At 42.2% G+C, this 25,840-nt stretch overlaps 1 protein-coding gene across 1 annotated transcript in view; it reads right to left on the bottom strand.

Moving 5' to 3' along the window:
• Nucleotides 1-25,079, bottom strand: part of tlk2 (tousled-like kinase 2) — a 42,953-nt gene extending 17,874 nt beyond the window's left edge. Inside the window, exons 1-17 of the mRNA XM_039739260.1 lie at nt 24,442-25,079; nt 21,971-22,053; nt 21,277-21,345; nt 20,859-20,928; nt 20,624-20,667; nt 19,520-19,618; nt 18,816-18,911; nt 16,700-16,792; nt 10,093-10,203; nt 5,771-5,907; nt 5,458-5,610; nt 4,861-4,927; nt 4,643-4,740; nt 4,316-4,397; nt 4,021-4,112; nt 3,231-3,320; nt 2,592-2,761 (exon numbers count right to left, since the gene is read on the bottom strand). Of these exons, the coding sequence (XP_039595194.1) occupies nt 2,592-2,761; nt 3,231-3,320; nt 4,021-4,112; nt 4,316-4,397; nt 4,643-4,740; nt 4,861-4,927; nt 5,458-5,610; nt 5,771-5,907; nt 10,093-10,203; nt 16,700-16,792; nt 18,816-18,911; nt 19,520-19,618; nt 20,624-20,667; nt 20,859-20,928; nt 21,277-21,345; nt 21,971-22,051 (1,552 nt within the window). The 5' untranslated portion in view covers nt 22,052-22,053; nt 24,442-25,079. The remainder of the gene's footprint in view (nt 1-2,591; nt 2,762-3,230; nt 3,321-4,020; nt 4,113-4,315; nt 4,398-4,642; nt 4,741-4,860; nt 4,928-5,457; nt 5,611-5,770; nt 5,908-10,092; nt 10,204-16,699; nt 16,793-18,815; nt 18,912-19,519; nt 19,619-20,623; nt 20,668-20,858; nt 20,929-21,276; nt 21,346-21,970; nt 22,054-24,441) is intronic.
• Between the last annotated feature and the right edge of the window lie 761 nt (nt 25,080-25,840).

The raw sequence follows: 25,840 nt of genomic DNA, 5'->3' as shown, positions 1-25,840 counted from the left end.
CAAATACAATGGAAAAAGGAAAATAAAACGGCACATCACGTAATCGGACATCCTCAAGCCAAAGAGATCCAACAACTGTAGTCGTCAAGTTTGATATCCCCACCAGCTAGAAGTCACATTCAGATAGTTCAGTAAAACAGGCAAAAGAAAAGACTGCCACTGCCAGACATTTCATGTAAAGTCAAAAACTGCAGGGTGTCAGACAAGAAGAAAAGAAAAGAAAAGAAAATAAAAAGCAGTCCAGCGAGGTGCTGGTTGGTCCTTTGTGCTTTACAATGGTGCACAAGAAATGCAGAGCCAATCATATTCTAGTCTAAAGATGGCCAATTGTTAAGGTTTGCTTTCCTTGGTAACTTCACCCACACATACTCCACGGCCGTTCATGCCAATGCCAATATTCACATCTTGCCCATTTTACAAGGCAGTGCTGACCTTGTGAGCAACGTCCTACACTTCCCATTGTTGGGTGCAGTTTCAACAGACCATTGCTTAAAACCTTTAGGGGAACTTCAAATCCCGACAGGGCTTGAACCATAAGCACTTTTCATTGGAGTTTTAGGGTGTCAAGTCAGGTAGCAAGATTACAACATAGGGGTTCAAGAAAACCTCAATGAGAGACGGCTGCCTCCAAAAGTCATTGCGTTTTTCATAGCGGCACTCAGTTTTGCTTCAGGGAGTCCAGAGTGCTTTTGAATCGATGATCTGTCTTTCCTCCTCATTCTTTGGTCAAGAGTCTTATCCTCGGCTCTAAATGACACTATTATGGGACTGTGTTTTCCTGTTTTTGACGTGTGCTGATCATTCTGAAAGAAACTAGTATTAATATTTTAACAAAAAATACACACACTATCGCCTGTTTTGAGCATACAACTGGAAAACAGGCACATGGATTATGTGGCACAAGTGACGCTTTTCACATTGTCTGCCATTGTACAGCACTGGTTGATTTCTATTATTTTATTACAAGCGTTCTCTCATTCTGTATGAAAATGCAAGACTACAATGTTTTCTCCGCCATCAGTATAAACTACACGGGGTAAAACAAACACTAAAACACATTTTTGGCTGACTATTCTTTTAAGCATTTCAAGTTTTGTCAAAAACACAACTAACAAGGAAATCAACTAAATGGGAAGAAAAGAGACAAAAACTAAAACCAAAAAATAATCAGGAAAAGAAATATTAATACCAGCTGCTGAAACACAGCTTTGAAATGCAAAAGTAGTTTTGACGCCAAGAAGCTTGTAGTTTGGTGAAGCAGGGTGAATCGCAGTATTGAGATATTCTGAGATATCTTCGTTTTTTTAAGGCAGTATATGAATTAGATAATTGGATATGTAACTATAACAGTTAGTGCTTAACTCTAACTTACCCTTCTATATAATTTGATACTATCCGTATGTATGGTGTTCGTAGCAAAACCTCGAGCAGCCACAAGAGCTGCGGCCACGGGAAGGATGCGTAGGAAACGAAGTCACATGAGTGACGCGGAACGTAGACTTGCTAATGCGACCACATGTACACAACGAGCACAGCAAACGGACGAGTAGCGTACGGCTATGAACGCTGAAAGAAATCGCGCAAATCGGACACAAAGGACAGATGAAGAACAGAATGAAGAACAGAATGCTACTAACGCTGACAGACATCGTGCCAGCCGTGCACAAGCGACTGAAGAAGCTCGAGCAGCCGCAAATGCAGCGCGGGTTGAAAGAAATTGAGCAGCCCGGGCCTTGCGGCGGCCGAAAAGATCTTTTTTAAACACAAATCAGTGCCATGATAACAAAATCATTTCAAGGACTTAACAAAACAATTCTTTGCAGAGAAAGTATGGATTTCACAAACGTAGACTTTGTAGCCCGATTCGATCGGGCTCCCAGACGCTAGTATCTCGTAAATCTTTTAAGATTACAAAAAAAAAAAACACTTTTGTATGAAATTGCTGCCCTGGCTCATGAGGGGGACATCTAGTTGCCTCTCTCCACATGCCTGGCCTGTTTGCCAAGGGACATTTTGTTCGTGCACACTACGTAGTAATTTGCTCAGAGCGTACTTCTGTGCCCTTGCCAAAGAATTTATTTTCATTGCACCAGCAGATATCCATCAGATTTAAAACACTTGCACCACAACTGCCCTGACCGTAAATCCAAAATATTCAATTGGCCCTCATCAGACAACAGCAGCTTCTCTAAAACAAAGCTTTATCTCAACATTCTGCTACTCCTCTCCGAGTTACACTACTCATAGCTGCTACATTTTCATCAAAATATTTTCCATAAAACAGAAATCAGCCTAAGCATAAAGTTTGTAGTACTGCACTTCCAACTCTAGAGTTGGCAATTAAATATGCCAGCGTGTCTTTCCGGATGTAGGAGGAGATCCCACGCAGGCAGATCCCCAACAAGACAATGCCCAGGAAGGCAACAGTACTAAGCTTTGTGCCAACATCCCATCTCCATTCATACTTTTCTCCTAAAAATAATCAAAGGTCTGCCAAGTAGGGGAATTTTACCCACCATGAGCAACAAACCGATAGAAAAGAGTGTTGCAAAGACTTGCATGTAATTGTTGGAACACATGTAATCACAAACCTGGCTTTAGGTCGTAATGTATGATGGGTGGCTTGATCTCGTTGAGATACTTCAGTGCATTTACAATCTGCATGATAATGGAGCGAGCTTCCTTCTCAGACATCAGCTTATGTTGCTTCAGGTAGAAATCAAGGTCATTGCCCTCGCAGTACTCCAAAACCGTACAAAACCTGTACAAAGAAGAGCAACTTAAGTCACCAAAATAGCTCTCTAGGACCACATTCTGACACCAGACCCGGAGTGGGACAGGACAGTGGCCGCCTTACCACTTCAGATTGGAACTGGTCCTAGAGAAGTGCCAATCGTCTGGTTAAAAAGCGGTCTGTCAATCAGTTTCACGCCCAGGCATTTGAGATTAAAGAACCCCACACACCGCCTGCCGTTGGACACAGCTGGCACTCTGAATAAGTAACTTAAAATGTCTTCATCCCCGAGCCTCACACAGCTTACAGACTTCTACGTGCGACTGAATGTCCAATGCAGTCACAGCATCAAAAGACAGAGGCAGTCAAGGGACGTCAGAAATATGCATTAATGTGCTATGGGTGATCAACATCACAGAAAATGTGAACAAGCAGGTGTCTCTCCAAACACTCAGCTGTGGCTTTCCAAAGTGAGGAAGATCACTGAATTACTCACGAATCTGTGTCGAGAGAGAAGTAGTCATAGAGTTTCACGATTCTGGGGTGATCGAGCTCTTTGTGAATCCTGTATTCTCTGCAGGCGTGCCTGTAAAAAAGAAAAGTCACAACACACATTTACTAATACTACACATTAAATTAGACAAAAACTGATTGGGAAGATGTACAAGTTTTCTATGAATCCCCTGATCTACCCACCACACCCTTGGTGATTTATGCCCCAATTGTCTCTTGGCATTTACAGTATGCCCAATTGTAAAGCTTTAAATTAAAGAGCAACGTGAATTTTGAAAATATTCAAGGAGAGAATTCTGTGTCTGACAATATTCTTAGTGGACATGCACAACGTAGCAGGAGCTACAATACTGTCCAGCTCGCTGCTAAACCAAGTCACCAAGCCTAATGCCATCTCTGTCACTACCCTGGCCCTAAACCCATCTGGGCCTTTCACTCTTTTAAAACTTGAAGAAAAAAAAAATCTGTCAGCTTAGGTGCTTCCTGCAGCAAAATGTGAAGGTACTGAAGATAGAAGGTACATTACAAAGAGAGAGTCTTCACAAGGCAATTAAAATGACTACAATAAAAGAAAAATCAAAGAAAGTACTGCACGTCATGTTCAGGGAGCTGAACTCCATAAAAAGAGATGGAAGACGGCACATCAAGAGCTCGTGTCTGAAGAAGTTACGTTAAATCACACAGGATAGAAACGGACTTGATGATCAACTAATGCAAAGGACCTCAAAGTGACACACATTCACTAGCGTGACAAACAGGCACACTTGACATACTTGTGGTAGTTTTCTTTCTTCTCATCCCTCCAGTTTTTATTTAACTGATGAATCTTTACAGCTACGTATCTCTGTTCTGTCAGATCAAAGGCCTGGGGGGGGATAAAAGAAAAGAAAAAAAAAATACAATCGACCTTTGGTGGAAAAAAAATCTCGTGGGGTGCAAATGAAATGCACAGAAACATATGCAGTGCCCGTCTTGCTAGCTAGCACTGCTCTCGTCAAACCAAATACAAACTAAAAAGATTAACGGATTAAAAAAAGCAGAGAAAATCCTTTTCTAAAAGTTACTTACCTTGTAGACTTCACTGAAGCCTCCTCTTCCCAGCAAATGTAATAAAAGATATCTGTCATTAAGCGTAGGGTGGTCTTTAAACCTGAAAAAAGAAAAAAACAGACCACTTGAAATAGCAGAAGTTCTTGTAAATGACAAAGCACAAGCAGCTCAGCACCTGTTAGTAACCATCCCTAAAGGTCTCTACGCCGAGCTTCAACAATAACGTATGTAAACATCAAGACACATATCAGACCGCGAGCCTCACCAAGCCATTGGTAAAGCACAAGCGGTGGTCCCGCCAGCACTGCTAATTTCACAGGAGCTTAGAGCTAAACTACAACTTACTGCGAGTTGTCCTCATTGTGTATTCTCTTCAGCTCACGGATGTGGAGATTTCGAACTCTCTCTAACCGTTCCAGCTCAGCTTGAATCTCTGCCTCCTCCTATAAAAATACATTAAATTTCAATAGTCGTTTCAGGACACATTTTTGCTCCAAACCTACTGCACGTTTTTCAAATCATTGGCAAACCGTGACATTTTAAAAAACAACCCATAAAATTACCTTCTTCAGGTGACCGAGTCTTAACTTGAAGATCTCTTCCTGCTCATGGTACTCGGCAAGAGTCAACCTGTTTTAAAGATTAATGGTAACAATTTAAGGTCAAGCAGGATTAACATTTATTGTAAATTTCTATTGTTTCCGATTCAGTATACAGCACTGAGCAAGACACTTGACCTGTCTATCCTCCAAACGTAAAAAATCTATAAGCAACTGTTAACATCTCAAGTCCCTCTGGGGCGAACCAAACAGAAAATACGTATCCTGACATGCTCAATGTTATCATTTCTGTTTAAACGTTAGTACGAGGGTGTTGTATCGTGTTAGCCATTATGAATGTGGAAAAAAGCCAAGCAAAATGACACCTTTTATTGGCTAACCAAAAAAATGACATTGCATATTGTAATCTTTTTAGTTAGCCAATAAAAGGTGTTTAAAAATTAAAAAGTTACTTCTGAACAGTTTCCATAACCTCCATATGGGGACTGTCCACTCAACTGAGGAAAAATTTTAGAAATATAATTATTCAAGGTTAACATGCATTTGCAATAAAAATCAGACACTGCCCTCTGAAGCATCTTCTTGCCCACCAGGACTCACGTTTCATTTTCAGCTCCATTCGCCTTGTTTTTCCTCTGCTTCTGTTCAAGATTTGGTGGAGGAATTTGACCCATTGCTGGAGGTTTCCGTTTGGCTAGCATCTTTCTTTGCCTTTCAATCTCCTCTCTCTGAGAATTAATTCGTTCCTGCTGTCTGAATTAAACACCAAAGAGGTACAATTAATCAGCCACGGACACCTGAGGCTTGGGGTAAATTGAACAGACAGCCAAGAGTCAGGAGACAAAGCACTGAATAAGGCTTAGAAGTGAAGACCATCTGATTTAGCTTTAAAAAGATCACAGCATCAGCTTACTTGATCAAGTTCTGAAAGGCGTAGCCATCCGTCCACTGCTCGGTAAAGGATGCCCCATGCCTGACAGTAGTAAAATGCCCCAAACGCAGCCGATCTTGCATACTTTTGTCTCGACAGGCCATCTTCTCTTGTTTGGACTACAGAATAAAAGAAAGAAGTGCAACCTTAATGCTGCTTACATGCAATGGCTGAGCTGCTATGATCGGATAAAACATTCCCAAGTTTCAACAGGAGCTACTGAAATATTCGTTAATTACGTAACGAGCCAATCTGCTGCTCATATGTTGGACCTTCTTGGTTTTCTTAATGGTTTCATTATGTTCGAGTTTCTATAGCTCATATCAACCAGTGCAGTGTAGTGTACAGAAACGTGCGAAATGCTACAAGCGACCGGGGAGTCCTTTTTATGTCATTGCGTTTCAAGAAGGGGAATACAGCAACAGATGCCCAACACAACTCCTGCCCATCTGCTCTTCATTATATGTATTACTTGCTTCGGACGCATTCCACCAACTATTTGTTTGAATGAGATTCACTCCAGGTATGCTTAGGCCGGGTTTATACTTCGCGCAATGCGACGTGATGTGTGCGCCTGTGGATGGTAATGCTACACGAGCGGTGTACAGTTTATACTTGCACGTGTACTTTACAGAAATACTGGAAGATTCCACCAGGTGGCAGCGCGAGATGATATCACCTTGAGAAAACATTTGGCTTTCCTGTGTTGCGAATTGCCCGAAACATCCACTCAATTCCGAGGACACCTTGCCACAGTTCTCTCTGAAAAGGACGGATGATTAATGATTACATCCATCAATCCAGGGGTACACCCATTCCAGCATGTATCGGGCATGAGGCAGAAAACAATGCCTGGCCTGGGCATCAGCTCATCACAAGGTGAATACAATACAATACGCATACTGTACATCACCAAACCCTAAACCTTCATGTCTTTGGAAGGAAAGCAGAGCACACTGTGGAAACCCACCAGGAAAACATGCAAACTCCAGGCAGGGAACACCAGTGACGTGACTTCCTGCGAGACAGCAGTGCTACCGCTCTGCCACTGTGCCGCCCCCACACGTGTAATTATTAACAGTATTCATTATTTAATTGAAGTTAACAATTATCTGTAAAATGTAACACAGATGCGTCAATGCATTTCATCATGAAAGTGATATCAAGTATAAATCTAAGGATTCTAAACGTGCAGAGAGCTGGAATATCAGAAATGTAACGTGTTCTGTGTGGCGACTGCTGCTTGTCGCTGCTGTCAGCTCAGGGGGAATCCTCAGAAGCACATACCGATTAACAACTGGGTCAGTTTTAAGAGGATGTTTACGACGGTCCACTTTAATGATAAAATAAACTACGAGATTAAAGCCAAAACAAACCTTTTCACTGTGGCTCAAATACGCCGCCGGACATTCTGATGCTGTTGTGAAGGTGTACAGAAGATGGTATGCGAGACTTTAAAATGTATCGTGTTATTATGCTGGGGACTACGAGACGCCGGACTATAAAAGCACCACAAATGCATTTGTATGTCAGCATTTTGCTTCACCACATCAAACCTGTAGGATCTGCAAAGCGGCTTTCTGTCACATGTTTGATGACCCCGATTCTCTTGATTCACTAACACAATGTCTGACTTGTATCTCAGAATGGATGAATAGAAACTTTTTCAAGCTAAATAAAGAGAGAACTGAAATCTTAGTGATTAGCAATAATGGATACAATAAGGCTATTAGAAATAAACTGGATACATTAGGATTAAAAGTCAAGACGGAGGTAAAGAATTCAGGGTAACTGTTGACTGTAATCTGAATTTTAAGTCACATATTCATCAGATCACTGGGACAGCATTTTTTCACTTAAGAAACATAAGTAAAGTTAGACGTCTTATAACACTGCAAGATGCTGAGAAATGAGTTCACGCGTTTGTGTTCAGTCGACTAGATTACCGTAACGCACTCCTCGCAGGACCACCCAAAAAAGACATAAATAGACTGCAACGTGTGCAGAATGGAGCTGCCAGAATCTGAAGTAGAAAAAGAAAATCCGAGCAGATCACCCCAGTTCTAATGTCACTACACTGGTCACCTGTGCCATTTAGAACTGACTTTAAAATACTGCTTATGGTTTATAAAGCCTTACATAATCTCACCGCATCTTATATATCGGAATGTCTGACACGTTATATTCCAAATCGTAACCTCAGATTCTCAAATGAGTGTCTCCTTAGAATTCCAAAAGCTAAACTTAAAAGAAGTGGTGAGGCGGGCAGACGGCCTTCTGCTGCTATGCACCTCAAATCTGGAATAGCCTGCCAGTAGGAATTCACCAGGCTGATACAGTAGAGCACTTTAAAACACTGCTGAGAACACATTACTGTAACATGGCCTTCTCATAACTTCACTTTAACTTAATCCTGATACTCTGTGTGTTCAATTCATCAAATTAACTATTCATGGTGGCTCTCAAATCCATACTGACCCCTACTCCCTCTTCTGTTTCTTTTTCCGGTTTCTTTGTGGTGGTGGCCTGAACATGATGCACCAACAATGATGGACTGAAAGCCAGAAGTCTACATGACCATCATCATCAAGTCCTTCCATGAGAACTCTAAATCCAAAGAGGACTGTTTCATTTATGTGAGGTAGAATGCCCAGAGGGGACTGGTCAGGTGGTCTCATGGTCTGGAATCCCTGCAGATTTAATTTTTTTCTCCAGCCGTCTGGAGTTTTTTTTTTTTTTCTGTCCACCAAGGCCATTGGACCACCTTACTCTTATTCTATGTTAATTAATGTTGACTTATTTTTCTTATTTTGTCTTTTATTTTTCTATTCTTCATTATGTAAAGAACTTTCAGGTACTTTTTGTATGAAAATGTGCTATAGAAATAAATGTTGTTGTTGTTGTTGATGTTGATAGTAAACAGAGACTCTGACGTCACGCTCTGTTGTGATCACACTGAGCCCCCCAATCTGCAAAGCGTTGGTTAGTTTCCGAAGACGTGTTCAGAGGACGCTTCGTGTCACATGAACACAGGGAACGGGTGGCAGCCATGACGTGTAAGCGTTGTGAGTGTGAAGTATAAACCGGCCCTTAGGGTCACCATTAAACATGAAATCTGGGCCCGTTTTTTATGTTTTGTGGGGATATAATAATTGGTTTGTAGGGGCTGCCCAGAATCTGAAGTGATCCTCAGTTTTGAACCTTTGAGCCACAGGAGATGAACTAAATTTCTGAGAGTTCACCCATGTTCACTGTGATGTGCTTTAGACCAAAGGTCACTTCTGGGCAAATTCATAAAGAAAGATATTGTAAACCTTTAGTCGGAGATGGGGTGTCTGCAAAAACACTCTTTTTAAACACGCGTATAATGGAACGGCATTTCTCTTCAATTCATACTGAACTCCGCTGAAAATAAAAGGCACTGAAGCTGCAATCGGAGAACAAGACATGGTCAAGTAACACAAAGGGGGGTAAACGTCTGATGGTGTAACTTATTAGCTCTATTTTATGTCCATTTAAATGTGTGAACGTCACAGACCTAAAGGTGGATCGAACCTGCACTGAATTCAGAATTGAAAGTAGGACCACGTAAACAATACGCCACCACTCTAAATCTTACAGAGCCAGTGTCTTAGAAATTCACTGTGGACTACAAGTGGCGCAGCTTTGTCAAGTCATTTGCCATGCCAATGATACCAAAGCTTATACCCAGTTTGTTGTGCCAGAGTTTTAGTCAGATGCCGGTAATTTTGAATCTGCACAAACCCGCCTTCTCCGAACAGTTCAAACGCCGCTTACAATGATTGATTAGTTTTCAAGTTCTGTGAAGAAGATCCCTAGAAATTTCCACTCTGCCAACTGAATTGGCACCGACATGCCCCTATCAGAAAGCAGTGACATTATCAAATCAATTAAGTGATGAACACAAAGGTCAAGATAGTTAGAAGTTCTCACGGGCATAAGCATATGTTTGTTAAAATAGGATGTGCTCAGACAGCAGCAACAATTCTTTCATTCACTGCTGGTTTGAGTTGAAACAGAAGATGCTGATGGGTGTGTTTTTTTTTTAAATAAAATTCAATATTTTCTGTACTTATTCTTTAAAAAAAAAAAAAAACAAATACCCGAATCTTCTAAAGATGGTTGAGCTGCCAAAGCAATGGCACCCTACTTAGTGGAATTAAAAGCATTGAAACCAAATGCTTCTGGAAAATAAAGCAATATGAAAGCAAAGGGATCAAGTTTCATTCTTCTGCTCTTCCTGATGCTTAACTTAAATGATCTGTGAATGAAAGCAGACCCACCTTTTCAATTAGCAGCTTTTTACTCATCGTGACGCATTTGTTTAACCGTTCTTTATGCTTCTCCAGCATTTTCTGCTGCTCATCAATCTGCCTTCTGAGGTCACAGTTTGCCTGGAAAAGAAACAAATGAAGAATGTGGTAGCTCCTCCATGGCGTTCTGCAAATCTGCTTTATTCATTGGGGCCACTGGCTTTTACATTTTACTTCTAAATGAAAGTACAGGAGATAAACAACATTTGTGCATTACTGATAAGTGGAGTTCAACCTCACACTTATAATCTTTTTAAAGTCCAAGTTACACGCGTCTCATTTGCATCACGCACTTCTCCTTCATAGGGTAAAGTCACCTGGAATTTATAAGGCCACAGCACAGAAGGCGGCAGTTTAATCCACCAACACCCCTGGCATTTTAAACTGATTCCAAGTATGTGACATTTTTATGGACAAATGTTGATGTAGAGCAGGAGAGCCTAAGACGTCGATCGCGATCGACCGGTAAATCGGAAAGGCAGTGCAGGTAGATTGTGTTGCATTCAAAAAAAATTTTTTTAAACGTTAGTTTATCGTATATCCTCCCTATGGCGTTTGCCACTTGACTGACATACAGGGCGGCCAGTCTGAGATCTCTGCTCTTCTAACACGCCGATCATCCCACACGCACGATCGAACGCGCGAGCTACTGTAAAACTCCAGCTGTGATCGAGTTAGCCTTCCAATTACATCGACTAAAGAAGGGATTTTAAAAAAATTGTTTGGAGAGGGTATGGGCTGGATGTGGAACTGGAAGATGATTTTTTTCTCACAATGTCACAGTTGAAGTGCGTTTGTCTGATCTGTCAATCTATCATTGCTATTCCAAAGAAGGAAAATGTGGAAAGGCACTTTGGAACTGTTCATAAAAACTACAAAACTGACTTCCTTCCAAAAAGCGATCTGAGAAGAGGAAGGAGAGGGAACTAAAATCACAGTTAATCGGACAGCCGTCATTTTTCACTCGGCTGAATTCAAAAGCTCCTTGACTGCATTATTCGGCTCTACTTATTTATGCGAGTCAGCCTTTACCGACATGAAGATTATTAAATCCAAATACTGTAGCGACCATAAATGTATTTGTTATTGTGCCATAAAGGTTATTCAGTTATGCAAGGTACGACAACATATATTTTATGTATAAAATATACTCAGTACTATATATATATATATATATTTTACTACTTTTTAAAGTAGGTAGATCATTTCAACCTTGTCATTTTAAAAGTGTGGGCACCCCTGCTGTAGATGGTAACAGGAGACTTGGTCACAGTATGGTAATAAAGTTTAAGCAATTGATAAATCGAGAATCAACTGATTAGAGTCGTATGTATTAGGATATTAAGGACCAACACGGGGGAAACCCGTCTAGAATTAGTCATCTGTAATAATCAAGAACTGAGGGAGTAGAGGATTGGACAAGTAGGGTCATGTGACCAGAATATTATACAATTCTCAGTGCAAATGCAAAGATTAAAACTGTTATGTTTAATTTTGGGAGGGCAAATGGAGTTTATGTAGCAAAGTCTAAGAAGGACAGACTGGGATAAGCTTTTAAGTGTGAAGACCGTCGAGGAGCAGTGGTACAGGTTTAATAACGTTTTACATATAATGCAGGAGAGGTACAGACCTACATTTGGAATTAGTAGGGGGAAAAAAAAAAACCCTCAGCAGTGGGTTAATAAAGACTTGAAAAAGAAGGTTCAAGGAAAAAAAAAAAAACAGACAAATAAGACTTCTAACAATGTGAATCGCAGGGAGGATGAGGATATGAGGGCAACCATTAAGTAGGATATTAGGGAGGCTAAGTGACAGTTAGAAAGCAATATAACAGATAAGGTGAAAGACGAGCCAAAGAGATTCTTTCAGCGTTTTAGTCGTAAAAGAACAGTCAAGGAGGAGGTGAAGTGCATCAGAAATAGTAAAGGGGAATTAAAAATACAGACAGTGAAATAGTATTGGCCCTGAATTTTACTTTCAGTGTCGCCGGTGGAACTTGTATGTGTGTAAATCAGAGACCGCGAGTCTTTCCTTCTGACACATGGCTATGTTCCTGCATACGTGTTGGGAGTCTTTTAGATGTTTGTCCCATGTATACCGCTGGGCATACACTACATAGAATGCTGTAAAGTACGTTTGTCACTTCAGTTGACTTTTTACTTTTGCCATTGAGAAGGACAGTCCGGAAAGCGTCTGTCGGCTTGTGTGTTATCTTAACTTGATCCCAGATCTGGACAGGACGTGTGCTGTACTTTTTGACACATCACAATGATAATGGAGGGTGTGGTACATGTGGTGAGGGACAGAGTCAGAGGTAGACATCGTTTAATAAATATCTCAGGGTAGCCATTTGATGTGAACAGACGATAGAGGTCTTTCAATTCTTTACCGTGTCCTTTGTGTTACAATGGGTGTTAATCCTTTTGAACAAAGTCCTAGCACAACTCAGTTTAAGTGATGAAGGGTGGTTGCTGGAAAAGTGTAGCATTTTTCCAGCATAACAATCCTTGCAATAAACACTCCTAATTAAACCGGAGTGGATACCTCTTAACAGAAATATCAAGGAAACTGATGCAACCGTTTATTCCTTTTTCCATCATGAAGTGGATTGTGGGAAATACAGAGCTGATGTAGTTTTAAAATTCATTAACTTGGTTAGTTTTTAATATGACAAACGTGTTGTCGATGTAGCGTATCCAGAGTTGAAGTCTGAACTGAGTTAGAGCCGTGTTCTGATAACAGAGATCCCATTGGCATGACTTCTTTCTGTCTAGGCACTGCTCATCACTTGTCCAATACAGTCCCCACAGTGAAGCATGGCGGTGGCAGCATCATGCTGTGGGGGTGTTTTTCAGCTGCAGGGACAGGACGACTGGTTGCAATCGAGGGAAAGATGAATGTGGCCGGCCAAGTACAGGGATATCCTGGACAAAAACCTTCTCCAGAGTGCTAAGGACCTCAGACTGGGACCTTCCAACAAGACGATGACCCTAAGCACACAGCTAAGATAACGAAGGAGTGGCTTCACAACAACTCTGGGACTGTTCTTGAATGGCCCAGCCAGAGCCCTGACTTAAACCCAATGGAGCATCTCTGGAGAGACCTCAAAATGGCTGTCCACCAACGTTTACCATCCAACCTGACAGAACTGGAGAGGATCTGCAAGGAGGAATGGCAGAGGATCCCCAAATCCAGGTGTGAAAAACTTGTTGCATCTTTCATAAGAAGACTCCTGGCTGTATGAGCTCAAAAGGGGGCTTCTACTAAATACTGAGGGTTCAAAGGGTCTGAATACTTAGGACCAGGTGAGATTTCAGTTTTTCTTTTTTAATAAATCTGCAACAATTTCAACAATTCTTTTTTTTGTCTGTCACTATGGGGTGCTGTGTGTACATTAATGAGGGAAAAAATGAATTTAAATGATTTTAGCAAATGGCTGCAATATAACAAAGAGTGACAAACTGAAGGGGGTCTGAATACTTTCCGTACCCACTGTACATATTTTATATATATATATATATATATATATATATATATATATACACATATATATATATACACATATATATATATATACACATATATATATATATATATATATATATACACATACATATATATAAAAATATATATATACACAAAATACCCATATATATAAAAGCTTCACAGCGGAGAAGTAGTGTGTTAAAGAAGTAATGAAAAAGAAAAGGAAACATTTTAAAAATAACATAACCTGATTGTCAATGTAATTGTTCTGTGACTGTTATGAGTGTTGCTGTCATCAAGGATCGGATTCTCATGATTTCTGTCAGTCAGGTTCGTATTTGGAGGACGTGTGGTGTTCAAGTTAATTTCCGTGTTTGTCAACCGTTGTAAAGATAACAGGTTTCATTCATCGGAGTGTTCACTACCCAAATCGCTACTCGTGAATCTAAGATGTTTAACAGGCATTCCCGGTATTAAGTTGTGGATTTGCCTGCGAATATTTAGCAGCAGGGCGTCTATGAACGTAAATTAAACTTAAGCTTTACACCGTGCTCTCCTATTGATATGTCTACAAAGGCTTGTTTAGCGTCTGAGGGTTGCTCCTTTCCTACTGCATCAATAAACAGCTCATCTTCCTCTTTGTCCGAGACATCACACACTCCATGAACGAGTTTACCTTTCCCAGTCCTGTTCTCTACATACTGCGTTCACAGTCAGTTCATGTAAGCCGCTCGGAGTACATGCATCGAAGGTTCTCAGCTGTGCTTGTGCTATCTCGTGCGATCTTACGATCTTACGATGTCCACGGCTTTATTTAATGTTACCTCAGACCCGCCACTTAAAAGTTTCTCTCGCACTTTCGCCGAGTTTGTGCCAAAGACTAGTCTATCCCCGACCATCTCATCTCCATTTGCATAAGCACAGTCCTTCACCCGCGAATATTTAGCGGCAGTGTGTCTATTGGATTGCCACTGACGGGCGGCCTTATATGGGCAGGCACTCAATTACGTGGGAGGCATGACGATGAGAGACGGAACTCCACCTACATGGTGACCGAGCTGCAGGCTATGGCCGTATATATGTACATAAGTAGCTTCCAGTTATGACCATTACGCATAGAATTTCGAAATGAAACCTGCTTAACTTTTGTAAGTAAGCTGTAAGGAACGAGCCTGCCAAATTTCAGCCTTCTAACTACACGGGAAGTTGGAGAATTAGTGACGAGTGAGGGCTTTGCCGTTTATTAGTATACATAAGATATATACGAGTTATGAAGAAAGATTAAAAGAGCTGAGCCTCTTCAGTTTAAGCAAAATAAGATTAAGAGGAGCTGTGATTGAAGTGTTTAAAATTATGAAGGGAATTACTCCAGTGGGTCAAGTCAGTGACACTAAAATGAGTTCAGCAAGAACACAGGGATACAGTGGGAAAATGTTACCGGAAAAAATTAACATTAGTAAGTTTTTCCTCACACAGAAAACTACAGACACACAGAATAAGGGACCACGTAGTGTGGAGACTTTAGGAGTCCTCAAAAACTTAGTGGATAGGACTGGAAAGTTTTATAAGGCTAAATGGCCTGTTCGTATCTAAACTGTTCTAATGACGCTGCCTGCATCAGATTCTCTAGATAAAATGTAAAGTGTCTTTTAAAAACTCTTTCCTTTCATATCCATCACGAGGCAGTGACACTTAAGCCAATGTCACATTACAGGACTTCTAGTCAGAAGCAGCAGTTTTCTAGTTTTAGTTTTTTTATGTATTGGATTTTTTCAGTTTTTCTTCAATTAACTTTTAGTTCAATGTTTGTACAATTTAAAGCCTATGGGCAAACTTCAAATATCCAGCTATAAAACAAGATTTGCAGTTAAGCACACTTGGTTCATAGTGAGAACATTCAAACTCCATTCAGACACTGAGCAGGTTAGAAATGAAAGTTGAGCTCATGGCATTGTGCAATAATACTAATAATAATAATACTAATAATAAATAAAATGCAGCACCTCAAATGCTCTTCACAAATATTCAAAAGAATACAACAGGAATAAAAGCAAAGGTGACATTAATAACACAAGATACAAGCTATTATCAAACAATGTATTTATCTATTATTTGATGCTTAAAGTAAAATATCTACATTTGATTAAAAAACAAAGAAGAAAAAAAAAAAAAAAAACAAATAACCCATAACAGAGTGGGTCCTCACAATGTGTGAAAAGCTCCCATCTGACCAGTACCCACATATTCTCTGACCTTCTCAACACATTGGATTGCCCCGTGCCAACGGCCAATTAGTGGGTTTTGAAAAACACCATCAGCTGATGAAAAATAGTGTATGTAGCTAGAGGAGATTTTTCTAAGAAAGACTGGCATTTAACTTATTGGTTTAAAAACTTGACAAGTATTTAAAAAAAAATGATTAAAAACTGTGCTAGTCATTTCTTATGAACTTGTTGGTATGAGCAGTGAAGACAGAACTGAACTCTAAACCTCCGAGTTGCAGGTTCAAGGTGGTCACTTAATACAATACAAGCTCAAAATCACACAAGAAGTGCCACCGTGGACCTTGACAGACCCCCAAGCCTTGACTCTCTAAGACGACAAGAAGAAACTCCCAAAAAAACCCTTGCAGGGAAAAAAATGGAAGAAACCTCTGGAAAGGCAGTTCAAAGAGAGACCCCCTTTGCAGGTAGGTTGGGCAGGCAGTGGGTGTCAATACAATACAAATGATGTTCCTGCACTCCAAGTGGATAAAACAAATGTGAAGTGTTAGTAAAATTCCTTGGGATTGTGTGTTTGCTATAGAAAGGCCTATAGAAAATGAAGACTAATTGGATAAGAAGGCAGTGCTACTCTGGATTTTAAGATCTGACAAGATATAAATTTACATATAAAAAAGGGATTCAAAAAAACTACAGAACTCACAGTTTGACTGATCAAAATGAACTGGGTTAGCTTATAACTTTGTCTATACAATCGGCAGAGAAGATTAATAAATGCCAAAAAACAATCACTCGCTACTAATGTAGTGAATCTTATCACAAAGCAACTTTGAACACAAGAAAGAAAACACAGTTGTTCATTTTCTCACCCGCAACAAGTCATCTATCCTGCCTTCCTTCTTTTCCAGGTCAGAATTCTTGTTGTTTTCCAAGGCAGCGAGCTTTTCTATTGTGAGATCCGACTGTAAAAAAAGAGAGAAAATTCTCACGTGCCATGAGAGCTGCAGCAGCAGGGTGAAGGGTGCAGAGTCCAGTCAAATTATTACTTGCACGTCAGGCCAGCAGGCATGACATGACACACATGAGCTTACTACCTTCTTCTTTACTGTGCCTTCGACAGCACAAGATGAAAAACAATTTTACAAAGATTCTGCTGAAAATGTCAAAAAAAAAAAAAAAATGGTATGAGGTGAAATTTGAATTCAGTTCCAAATTTTTTCACTTCTTACGCTAGTCTGGTCAAGTTCTGTATTTCAAACTTAATTTAGTCATGGAGGAAGGAGGGCGGTCATATTTCTATACAGATGTGCACTACAGCCCGATTATTCTTCAATATTTCTAAATGTCTAAAACAAGCATCTCGTTACTCTAGATGGCCGTATCCAACATTTCGTCATTGCACACCATTTCATATTTTTGATTGGATAATTTGTCTTGTCATCAATTTAAGTGCTTCTGACAAAGAAGAGCGAGCCTCCTTTTAACGTGCAGGCCATTTAAATTGCGCTCTTCAGTTAGGTTTGCCACAGTCTGCCATGTCGGCTTGTTGTCCCCGGGATTGGGTTGGGGTGTTGCTGCAGCAGATTTTAAACTGGTTTATTTTTTTATAAGCAAACACAGCTTTTTACTTGAAACAGTGCATTGCTCCTCTATCAATAAATATGTATGGAATTATACATTAGTAGCATAATTAAGGTTTTTTTTTTTTTTTTTTTATATAAAAAAAAGAATGCAATTAGGATTTGTTTAAATAAATCAACTTTTGACTGCAACCACCTATAAAGAAAACCAATAAATAAAACACCACAGTTAGAAGAATCATATGAAGGTACATCTAGACATCTTAAAAAGCCCAAGGTGCGCGGGTGAGGCTGACACCAAAGCAAAACATCGCCTCTGCGTTTTAAGTGTGGGCACAAAGTCCTCTCTTCCTGAAGCAATGCCAGTAAACGGCCTCTTATAGAACTGCGACTCTCCTCATCATTATGGTGTAAAACTGATCCAAACGGTGCAAGTTACATTTGGCTTCGCTCATGTGGACTGTTCAGTGCTGTAGTGTTCAGAACACAAGAAATCTTCACATTTTACTAATACAGAGCACTCGAATTAAAACACACATCACCACACACCAGTAACTTAGCGTTAACAGTTCCTTCAAAAAGCTAAAAGCTATGCAACTTCAGTTTGGACCAATTCCTTACACTGCGGAGTTTATTTCACATTTCAACTTGTGGCCTTTCACTGCAATCATAAAACACGTGGGTTTGGAGTGTTTTTACGAAACATCTTGTTATGCCAATACCTTAACTTGTCAAATATATCGAAACGTATTGAGACTTAAGACGACAGCTTGTTCCAGTTCTCCTTTCTAGCATCACAATGGCTGCACTGCGGTATTTCATAGTCATTTTTATTGTTCCTCTGTACTCCAACTAACTCTTTACATGGGCTCGCTCCCGATGATTTATCTGAATTGTGTGTTTTACACCAGCCATCCAGAGTGCTTCGATCTTCTGGTCAGTTGTCTCTTGTTGTCCCTCATGCCAAGTGTCAAACAGCTGCTGCCCTCGCCTGTGGAACTCGTTACCTCGTCACATTAAGGAGTCGTCGATAACTGAATTGTTCAAAACGAGATTAGAGACTCCTTTCTATTCACTTGCATTCCGTATCCTTCAGTAATACGGATTGTTTCCTCTTTGTCATTATATGAACATTACTTCTATTTATTATGTATCTTAGTTTATGTTCATATATTTTATTTCTAGTTATGTTAATTGTTCTATTATTGTAAAGCACTTTGGCCACAGCTTTACTATGTTGTTTTAAATGTGCTATATACTGTAAATAAATTGACATTAACTCGAGTCTCTTCAAATATTTTCCTGTTTATCAGGATGATATTCATCCCCCAAATAAGCCAAAATTTGCCTCTGCACAACTCTTTAGAAAGCGAGCTTCAGAGATGAAAAGTGATACTCCACATACCTGTGTGCTTTTGTGAGACAGCGAGAAGGGCTTCTGTGAGCTGCAGGAATGGTCCGTGTTTGCCGAGCCACTGGACGAGGGGCTTCCTTGTTGTATCTGAAACAAAAAAGTTTAACTTTCAAAAGCACAAACAGCCAGGTGAGTCTTTGTGGGGTTTCCATCACTCAATGTCTGCCTTTTTTACAACAAAAGAGCTACTAGAGAAGGGCATCAGGTGCCAGACTAGGAAACAAACAAGCGTCTTCTCTCTGAATTATTTGTCTGACCATCGAACAGATTTTCTGCTTCAGCCACATACTGGTCTCATGGCCAAGCACATTATATTTTGAAGCAGCAAGAAAGGAGAATTGGGTGCGCAACAGTTGGCTAAGCTGAAAACAAACAAACAAACTCTCAATCAACTTTCCCCGAACAGAATATGCTGCACATTCGCCATTTTATAATGCCAACAACTAGCAACGCTGAATCTGTTTGAGACAAAACTTATTTTAACCACTTTGTAAGTCTGCTCTTCTCTTACTTGTGGAAAAATTAAATGGAGGACAAAAACAGCTCAGCTGGTGGCACCAAGTTCCAATGTGGGCTGTGCTGTGCATTTCAATAGAGATGCAATTTTGCGGTGTGTGCTTGTCTGTAGACGTGCGATTAAAGAAAAAGGCAAACTAAATGATGGAAGCAACTAAAAATTCCTCAAAAACACTCACTGAGGGAGGTGGGTTGGATAAGGAATGTTGTGGAGAGGATCGTGCCACTGGGGGGACACTTCTGCCAGGACTCGTTCCAGGGCCACTGCCACCAGCAAACTGTAAAAGACAAAAGGTGAAGGTTAGCAAGCCTTGTGAGTCTAGCAAAAGAACTTGGGCCTGCCAGACTGCAAAACAGCACTTCCAGGATAGCCAATCATATCACAGCGTATCCGGTAGTGACCTTATTTTATTGAATTTAGGGAGCACGTGGCACACACAGCAGCCAGGGATTTGCCATCCGTACAATACCACCATATCCTTCAGTGGTATGACAACATGTGAGTGAGACAGAACATCACGTTAAAGCAGAAGCTCCGATTTCATCTACGCCTGTCATACAGCATTGCACAGGTCTGCCAGGATAACCCATATTTGACTGGAAAGCTATTACAAAACCTTCAATTTATCCGCACCAATGAAAACTACGAGGTTGTCCTGAGTGCTTTTCTTTCTGCACAATTTGAGCCCAGCAACTAGATCATGGCCTATAACATTCGGTCTTCATTGATCCAGAGACTCGATGTTTTCTAAATGGATGTTCTGCTCACAGGTGAAACATCTTTGTTAATGACTGTGGCATAAATAGAGCTGCTGCCCACAATACTCAAGTGCTATATCCAGATGTTAAATGTCATCCTCTCATGCGACTTCTCTTCAGCAGAGATGTGGCCGACATATCCACTAACACTTAGTCCTCTGCACAGGGGCAGGATGGAGCTTTAAGAAAGTGGGCAGGAGAAGTCTTTAAAAAGATATTTTATATAAAGTGATTTGTCGTGTGCTGGCCTCACAGAAGAAGTCGCAGCTCACGCAGGGCCATTACAGCTTCACCCCCTCAAGCACCAACTGAAAGAAGATTCCCAGCTAGCAGTCAGAGGCTACCACTGAGAATGCAATGGAGGAGAGCGGGTCAAGTGAGCTACACTGGCACTGCAGTACAGAGACCTACGGAGTGAGGGAGAGACGCCGAAATAAAGATTACATTCAGCAAATCTGTGCAGTTGGCAGAGTATTAACATTAGCCTCAAATTATTTTCAACTTCTCCCTGGATGAAAGCTTACCTCAAAATAATCACTAATTTTATGTCCTCTTGCTGATCCTTTCCCTGCAGCACAAAAAACACAAAGTTAATTTTGAACAATTCCTGTCAATCTGGATCAACAGATAGCCATTAAAATCATAAGGTTGAGTTTTCAGTGTACATAACAGACCCTGGACATTAGTGTAATAAAAATCATCACTGGTCTACAAACCACAAAAAGGAAAATATAAAAATGATTACATAAAAGCCGTTACCTTGACTACTGTCATATGGCTCCACTTTTCGCTTTCTATTGCGTTGCTCATTTTGCTTTTTTTCAGGAGTCTATATATATATGCATGGATATAAAAAAGATCAACATTAAAAACTGTGTAAAAGTGAGACAAAACCCAAAGCACCAGTTCTTGCAGGGAGTCTGACATGCTTTGGAGAAAGCACACCCAAGAGTGGACGATGACAGCCACCACTCAGGACATCTGACCCCACTGGTCAAACAAAAGCACAGTGCTGGCACAGATACTCCAGACTCCAATGGGCACATCCCAAAGGTCAACACGTGAACAAGAAAATCATTTCAGTGCTGGAAGTTCACCTCCTGACAAGCACATTTCCAAGAGAGCCACTGGCAGGAAACTGGAACACACACACACACAAGTATTAAAAGGTACCAACCTCAATTTCCTTATCACTCAGAGACCCCACGCTACACAAGCTCTGATTGGAAGACTCATTAAGTGGGCCCTAAAGGGAAAAAAAAAAGTAAAAATCCAACGTGAAATTTCTAAAATGATTTATTATTCTTCTCCTCCCCATCAGTCCACTCTCCTATGTGGGAAGGAAAATGAAAAACAGACTTGATACGCCAACTGCAAATGTCTTCAGCAGACAACCTTTGAATATTTTGCAGTTTCGTCTTCATTCCAGCAGACAGCAATTCTGTTTAAAAGCACTGTAATTTGCATATTAAAATGATTTTTCACATTTTTAATAACTGAAAACTGCTGTAAGTGATCCTTGACAAATGCGAGGCGCTTTATGATTTAAACTTTGACTTCCTGTCTCAACAGCTGCCACTGGTGCTGACAATTACGCGTGCGCCACCACTAATTTAACAAAGGGACAGAACGCCATCGTGAAAAGTGACAGAGATGTTAATATGCGTATTCCCCAATGTACTCTTAAACTAGGAGTGGAGTCCTGTTTATTAATGTTCAATCAATGAGGACTCCACATATTCATACAAGTCACTCGTCACCTTGTAAAGCACCACGCATGCTGAACGACGTACCTTGCAGTCTCTAACTTCCTTCTAAGAGACAAGGCCAGTCACTTCAATATACAACAGCAGAGCAAGAAACGTACACACCTTAGAGACCCCCACGCCAGTGAACCGGGCCTCCAGAAGTTCTTGCCTCCGAGGATCCAGACTATGCAACTCTTCCATCATTTCTGAAAAAAGAACAAATTATTATTTTAAACTTTCTCATTTCCAGACGCTCTCGTGCTCCATCTATTTAACTCTTCCAACACTATGATGCATCTCGTCGTGTTAGCACTTCGCCAGGTCAACCCAAGTTAACGGACAATCCGTGATGCCACCATTTACTTATATGCCATCAGGCTGGTCCTTATCATTCCTTTCAGGTCACATGCCTTTCATTTTCTTTTTAGTGTCAGGAGGAGCAGAGAAGCGTAATGCCGCCACCCCAGAGACGAGGTCTGAATGCCAGCATATTCACGGTGTGTGTGTGTGTGGATCTCCCAAGTTTGCATGGGCTCTCCTCTAACATCAAAATCCTCAAAGACACAGGATAGCTCAGTTAGTGACTTTAAACTGCCCTCATATGAGTGATTCGAGGTGTGCCCCCGTAAAAGACTGCTGCGCTATCCAGGGCATGCTGGGAAAGGCTACCCCTAACCAGATTAAGCAGGCTTGATAAATGATGGATTAGGAGTAGACTGCCATTTGTGCGGCAATGAGAGCACGGCAAAGTAAAAGCGCCAAAGCCCAGGTATCATACATGACGCTGCCTGCCATTGAAGAAGCCCAACAGAGATTAAGGTTAAGAGTAAATAAAACATTTTGCCAATTAGCAAATACAAAAAAAGGGTATTTCAGAAGATGGGGTCTCCTGTCACCTTCTCATTAGCGAACCTACCTGATCAAGCCTGGACTGGAGTTGCAGTTCTACTGGACATGAAAAGAAAAAGTCTGGAATAGCACAGAGAGACGCTGAAGGCCATCCTGGCCAAGTGTTTTTTGAGGAGATGAAGCCCGTTTTTCCAAATACTGTAAGTCATCGTGCATGCAGATTTAAAAACACACGTGTAAAACAGATCTTAAACACGGCAGGCACAACACACCACAAAATCCACTCACTATTTCACTGATTAGGTCGCAATCAAAGTGGCATCAGACAAGCAGCTGCGAACTGTGAACTCAGAAGCATCAAGCGGGGCCTAAAGGGAGTCCGACGAGTTTCAATGTCACTCTCTCCTCACCAATCCCAGAAGACCGGCAGAGCAGGGGGTCCTCCAGGAATCTTCTTATTTGAAATGTCCCCATGACACACACTAGCAGGACAATTCACCGCCTAAACCACACTAAAGGAAGCTCGAGGCTTTCAACGAAGCATTCTTGCAAGTCAGCATGTTACACCAAGTGAATTGTTGAAATTGTCAGCCCCAGGTATTGCACTTAACTGCCTGGTAGCGTGCCATGCTGTGTCCGTCACTATAAAGGTAGCAAGAAAAGCTCGCCATTTTAAAGAGGACGGACCTCTGAGGTCCTGGCTTCAAATTCCAGCCATGTTCTCCTCATGGTAGTGTGCGCTTTTGTCCCACAGGCTCAATGTCATGCGTGTTAGGGTACCTTCCTACTTTAAACTGGGCCAGGTGGAGCGAGCGTGAGGGTTTTCATACGTGTGCCCAGATAGACTGCCACTTTGCACCCATCGCTGCTGCCCTCAACTGTGAGCCGTATACGCAGGTCAAAAACATGGATGGATACTTCTGAACGTCACAAGTGTTCAGCTATGCAGCACCCTTGCCAGTGGGGTCTACACCACCCTCAACTGCTGAGCTACTTCAGTTCCAGTAGCCCTCTCCCATCTTGGTCTCATGACATTTGGTTTTCTGCCAATCGATTTTATTAACTAAACAACAACAGACACTTGGCACATCGCCTTTTAATTCAACACCTAAATTGCAATGATGCCACAGCCCTAAAATGCCAACCAGCAGGCTGTTTGTAGAAGTTCTGTGGCACATCTGTTACCCACATTCCTTTCAGAACAAATTAAGCCAAGTCACAAACTGGCACGTAATGGGCACATGACAACAACTGGGCCCCTGGCATCCCGGTGTCTGTCAAGTGAAAAGGAAGGCAGTGTCATTCCGAGGTGCCACCCTGCGCTGGCCACATGAAGCTACCAGTCAGAACCCACCTGGCATCTTGGTCAAGGTCTTCAGTTTGAGGCAGAGGGCTGCCCACCACACGGTGCGACCATCTGACCCCACAAGGAGTTCAAGTTAAAGTACGGCCTGCTCTTGCGAAGCACCTCTGCTCGAGCAAGCAAGTCGGGGGTCCCCAAAACTTGAGCGCCGAACACCGCGAAGGTACGACGCTCTGCTGCCCGCCTCACACCCCCAGAGCCCGACGGGCCTCGCAGTGGGAAAGCTGCAGCCAAACCGCACCGCCACGCCGATTTACGCGACCAACTCAGAAACGACAGCTCAGCGGGCAGCACCCCAGAAGGCCCCGTTCCTGCCCCGATGCACAATTACCAGGCAATCACAGCCGCACTTACGGAGTTCTAGAAGCATCTTGAAATTTACCTGCGCGGGTTTCGAATCAGCCGGTCGCCAGTGTCAAGGCGACTCCCGGGGTGGTTGCGATGATGCTCCTTGTCTGTCCCCACCCAACACTCCCACGACGAAGCGCCCAAAGGGTGACAGACGGGGGGTGGGGGGGGTTGGTTCACGCCTGGCGGCCTGCAGATCCTCGGTGTTTCCTGAACCCGCGCTACCGCTTCCCCCACCCCCGTGCGTGCACAACAGGCCCGGGTTGCTTCCGCGACAGCGTCTTCTGGAGGCCAGCAGTCCCGCCCAGGCTTTTCAAACAGCAGGCCGCCTGTGGAGTAACTTCATTGCAGGGCACCTTAGCTGAACAGCACGTTTGACGCTTCTTATTTTTGGGAGAAGCAACTTCGCAAAGCCCCCCGTCAGCAGCCTCGCTGATCGCCCGGGCGGCTTCCTGAAGTGTGGCGAGCGGCTGGCGCTCGTGCCGAGGCTCCGTAGCTAATGCAGCTGCACCTTTTGCTGATTCTCCTTCTGTTTAAAATCTGGATCGGTCGGGTTCGGTTCTTTTTAACAGTGTAAACAATAATCGAGAAGCCACATTATTTCTCGCGAGAGTGTTCTGCGACGTGTTCTGCACTCCACCTTCCCAGTGTGAACCAATCAGAAAACTGGAGCTGCCTGGACCCGCTTGATGGAGAGGATGCTGACGGGAAAAGCCCTGGCGCCCCTGTTGTGTGCGCTGCCGCGGGTGCAGCCCTCACTTCACTTGGCCGCGGTCACGATGAGCAGACTTTGCGGTTGTCGTGCTTCCAACGCGCCCGGGAGCTCGAGAGGAATGCGGCATTAGTTGACCTAAAAGTACCCCCCCCACCACCACCGAATAGACTATTCCGAATGTACCTCCGCTGCACATACCTGCTCGGTTTCGAGCAGATTTTGGTTGTTCTCATGTGTGGGACGTCATTGTCGCACGTCCCCAATGCGCCCTCTCATTTAAGCCCGCTTTCTTGCCCTTACCCGCTATGGTCCTGTGCACACTCAGCTGCTTTTCAGTCCACACTATGAACTCTGCTTCTAATCATCCTTGTGGCCCAGAGTGACCAGGAGCGGACTTAGGGGTTACTGAGCCTGTGGGCTTGAACCATTGTTTGGGCCCCACCTAAATGTGCTGAAGGGGAAAAAATGGCAACTACTTTGTAGTGTCCAGGATTAGAAGCACTCTTGCCTTGAACAGGCACGTAGGGCGAGAGTATGGACCAGGGGCATAAAGAGAGATTTTGAGCAATACTTACACGGTGTAGCGAGAGCAGGACCACAAGGCAGTCGTGGGGAGGAACAATCCCTGGACAGGACTGAACACATGCAGCTGTCTGAGATGAGGAGATTATATGTGTAAAAGTTTCAAAGTAGACTTGGTAACCATCAGAGCACAACT

The sequence above is a fragment of the Polypterus senegalus genome, chromosome 17 (assembly GCF_016835505.1).
Source record: "Polypterus senegalus isolate Bchr_013 chromosome 17, ASM1683550v1, whole genome shotgun sequence".
Taxonomy (NCBI): Eukaryota; Metazoa; Chordata; class Cladistia; order Polypteriformes; family Polypteridae; genus Polypterus; species Polypterus senegalus.
The sequence above is the reverse complement of the archived record's forward strand: the minus strand, read 5'-3'. Positions and strand labels throughout refer to the sequence as shown.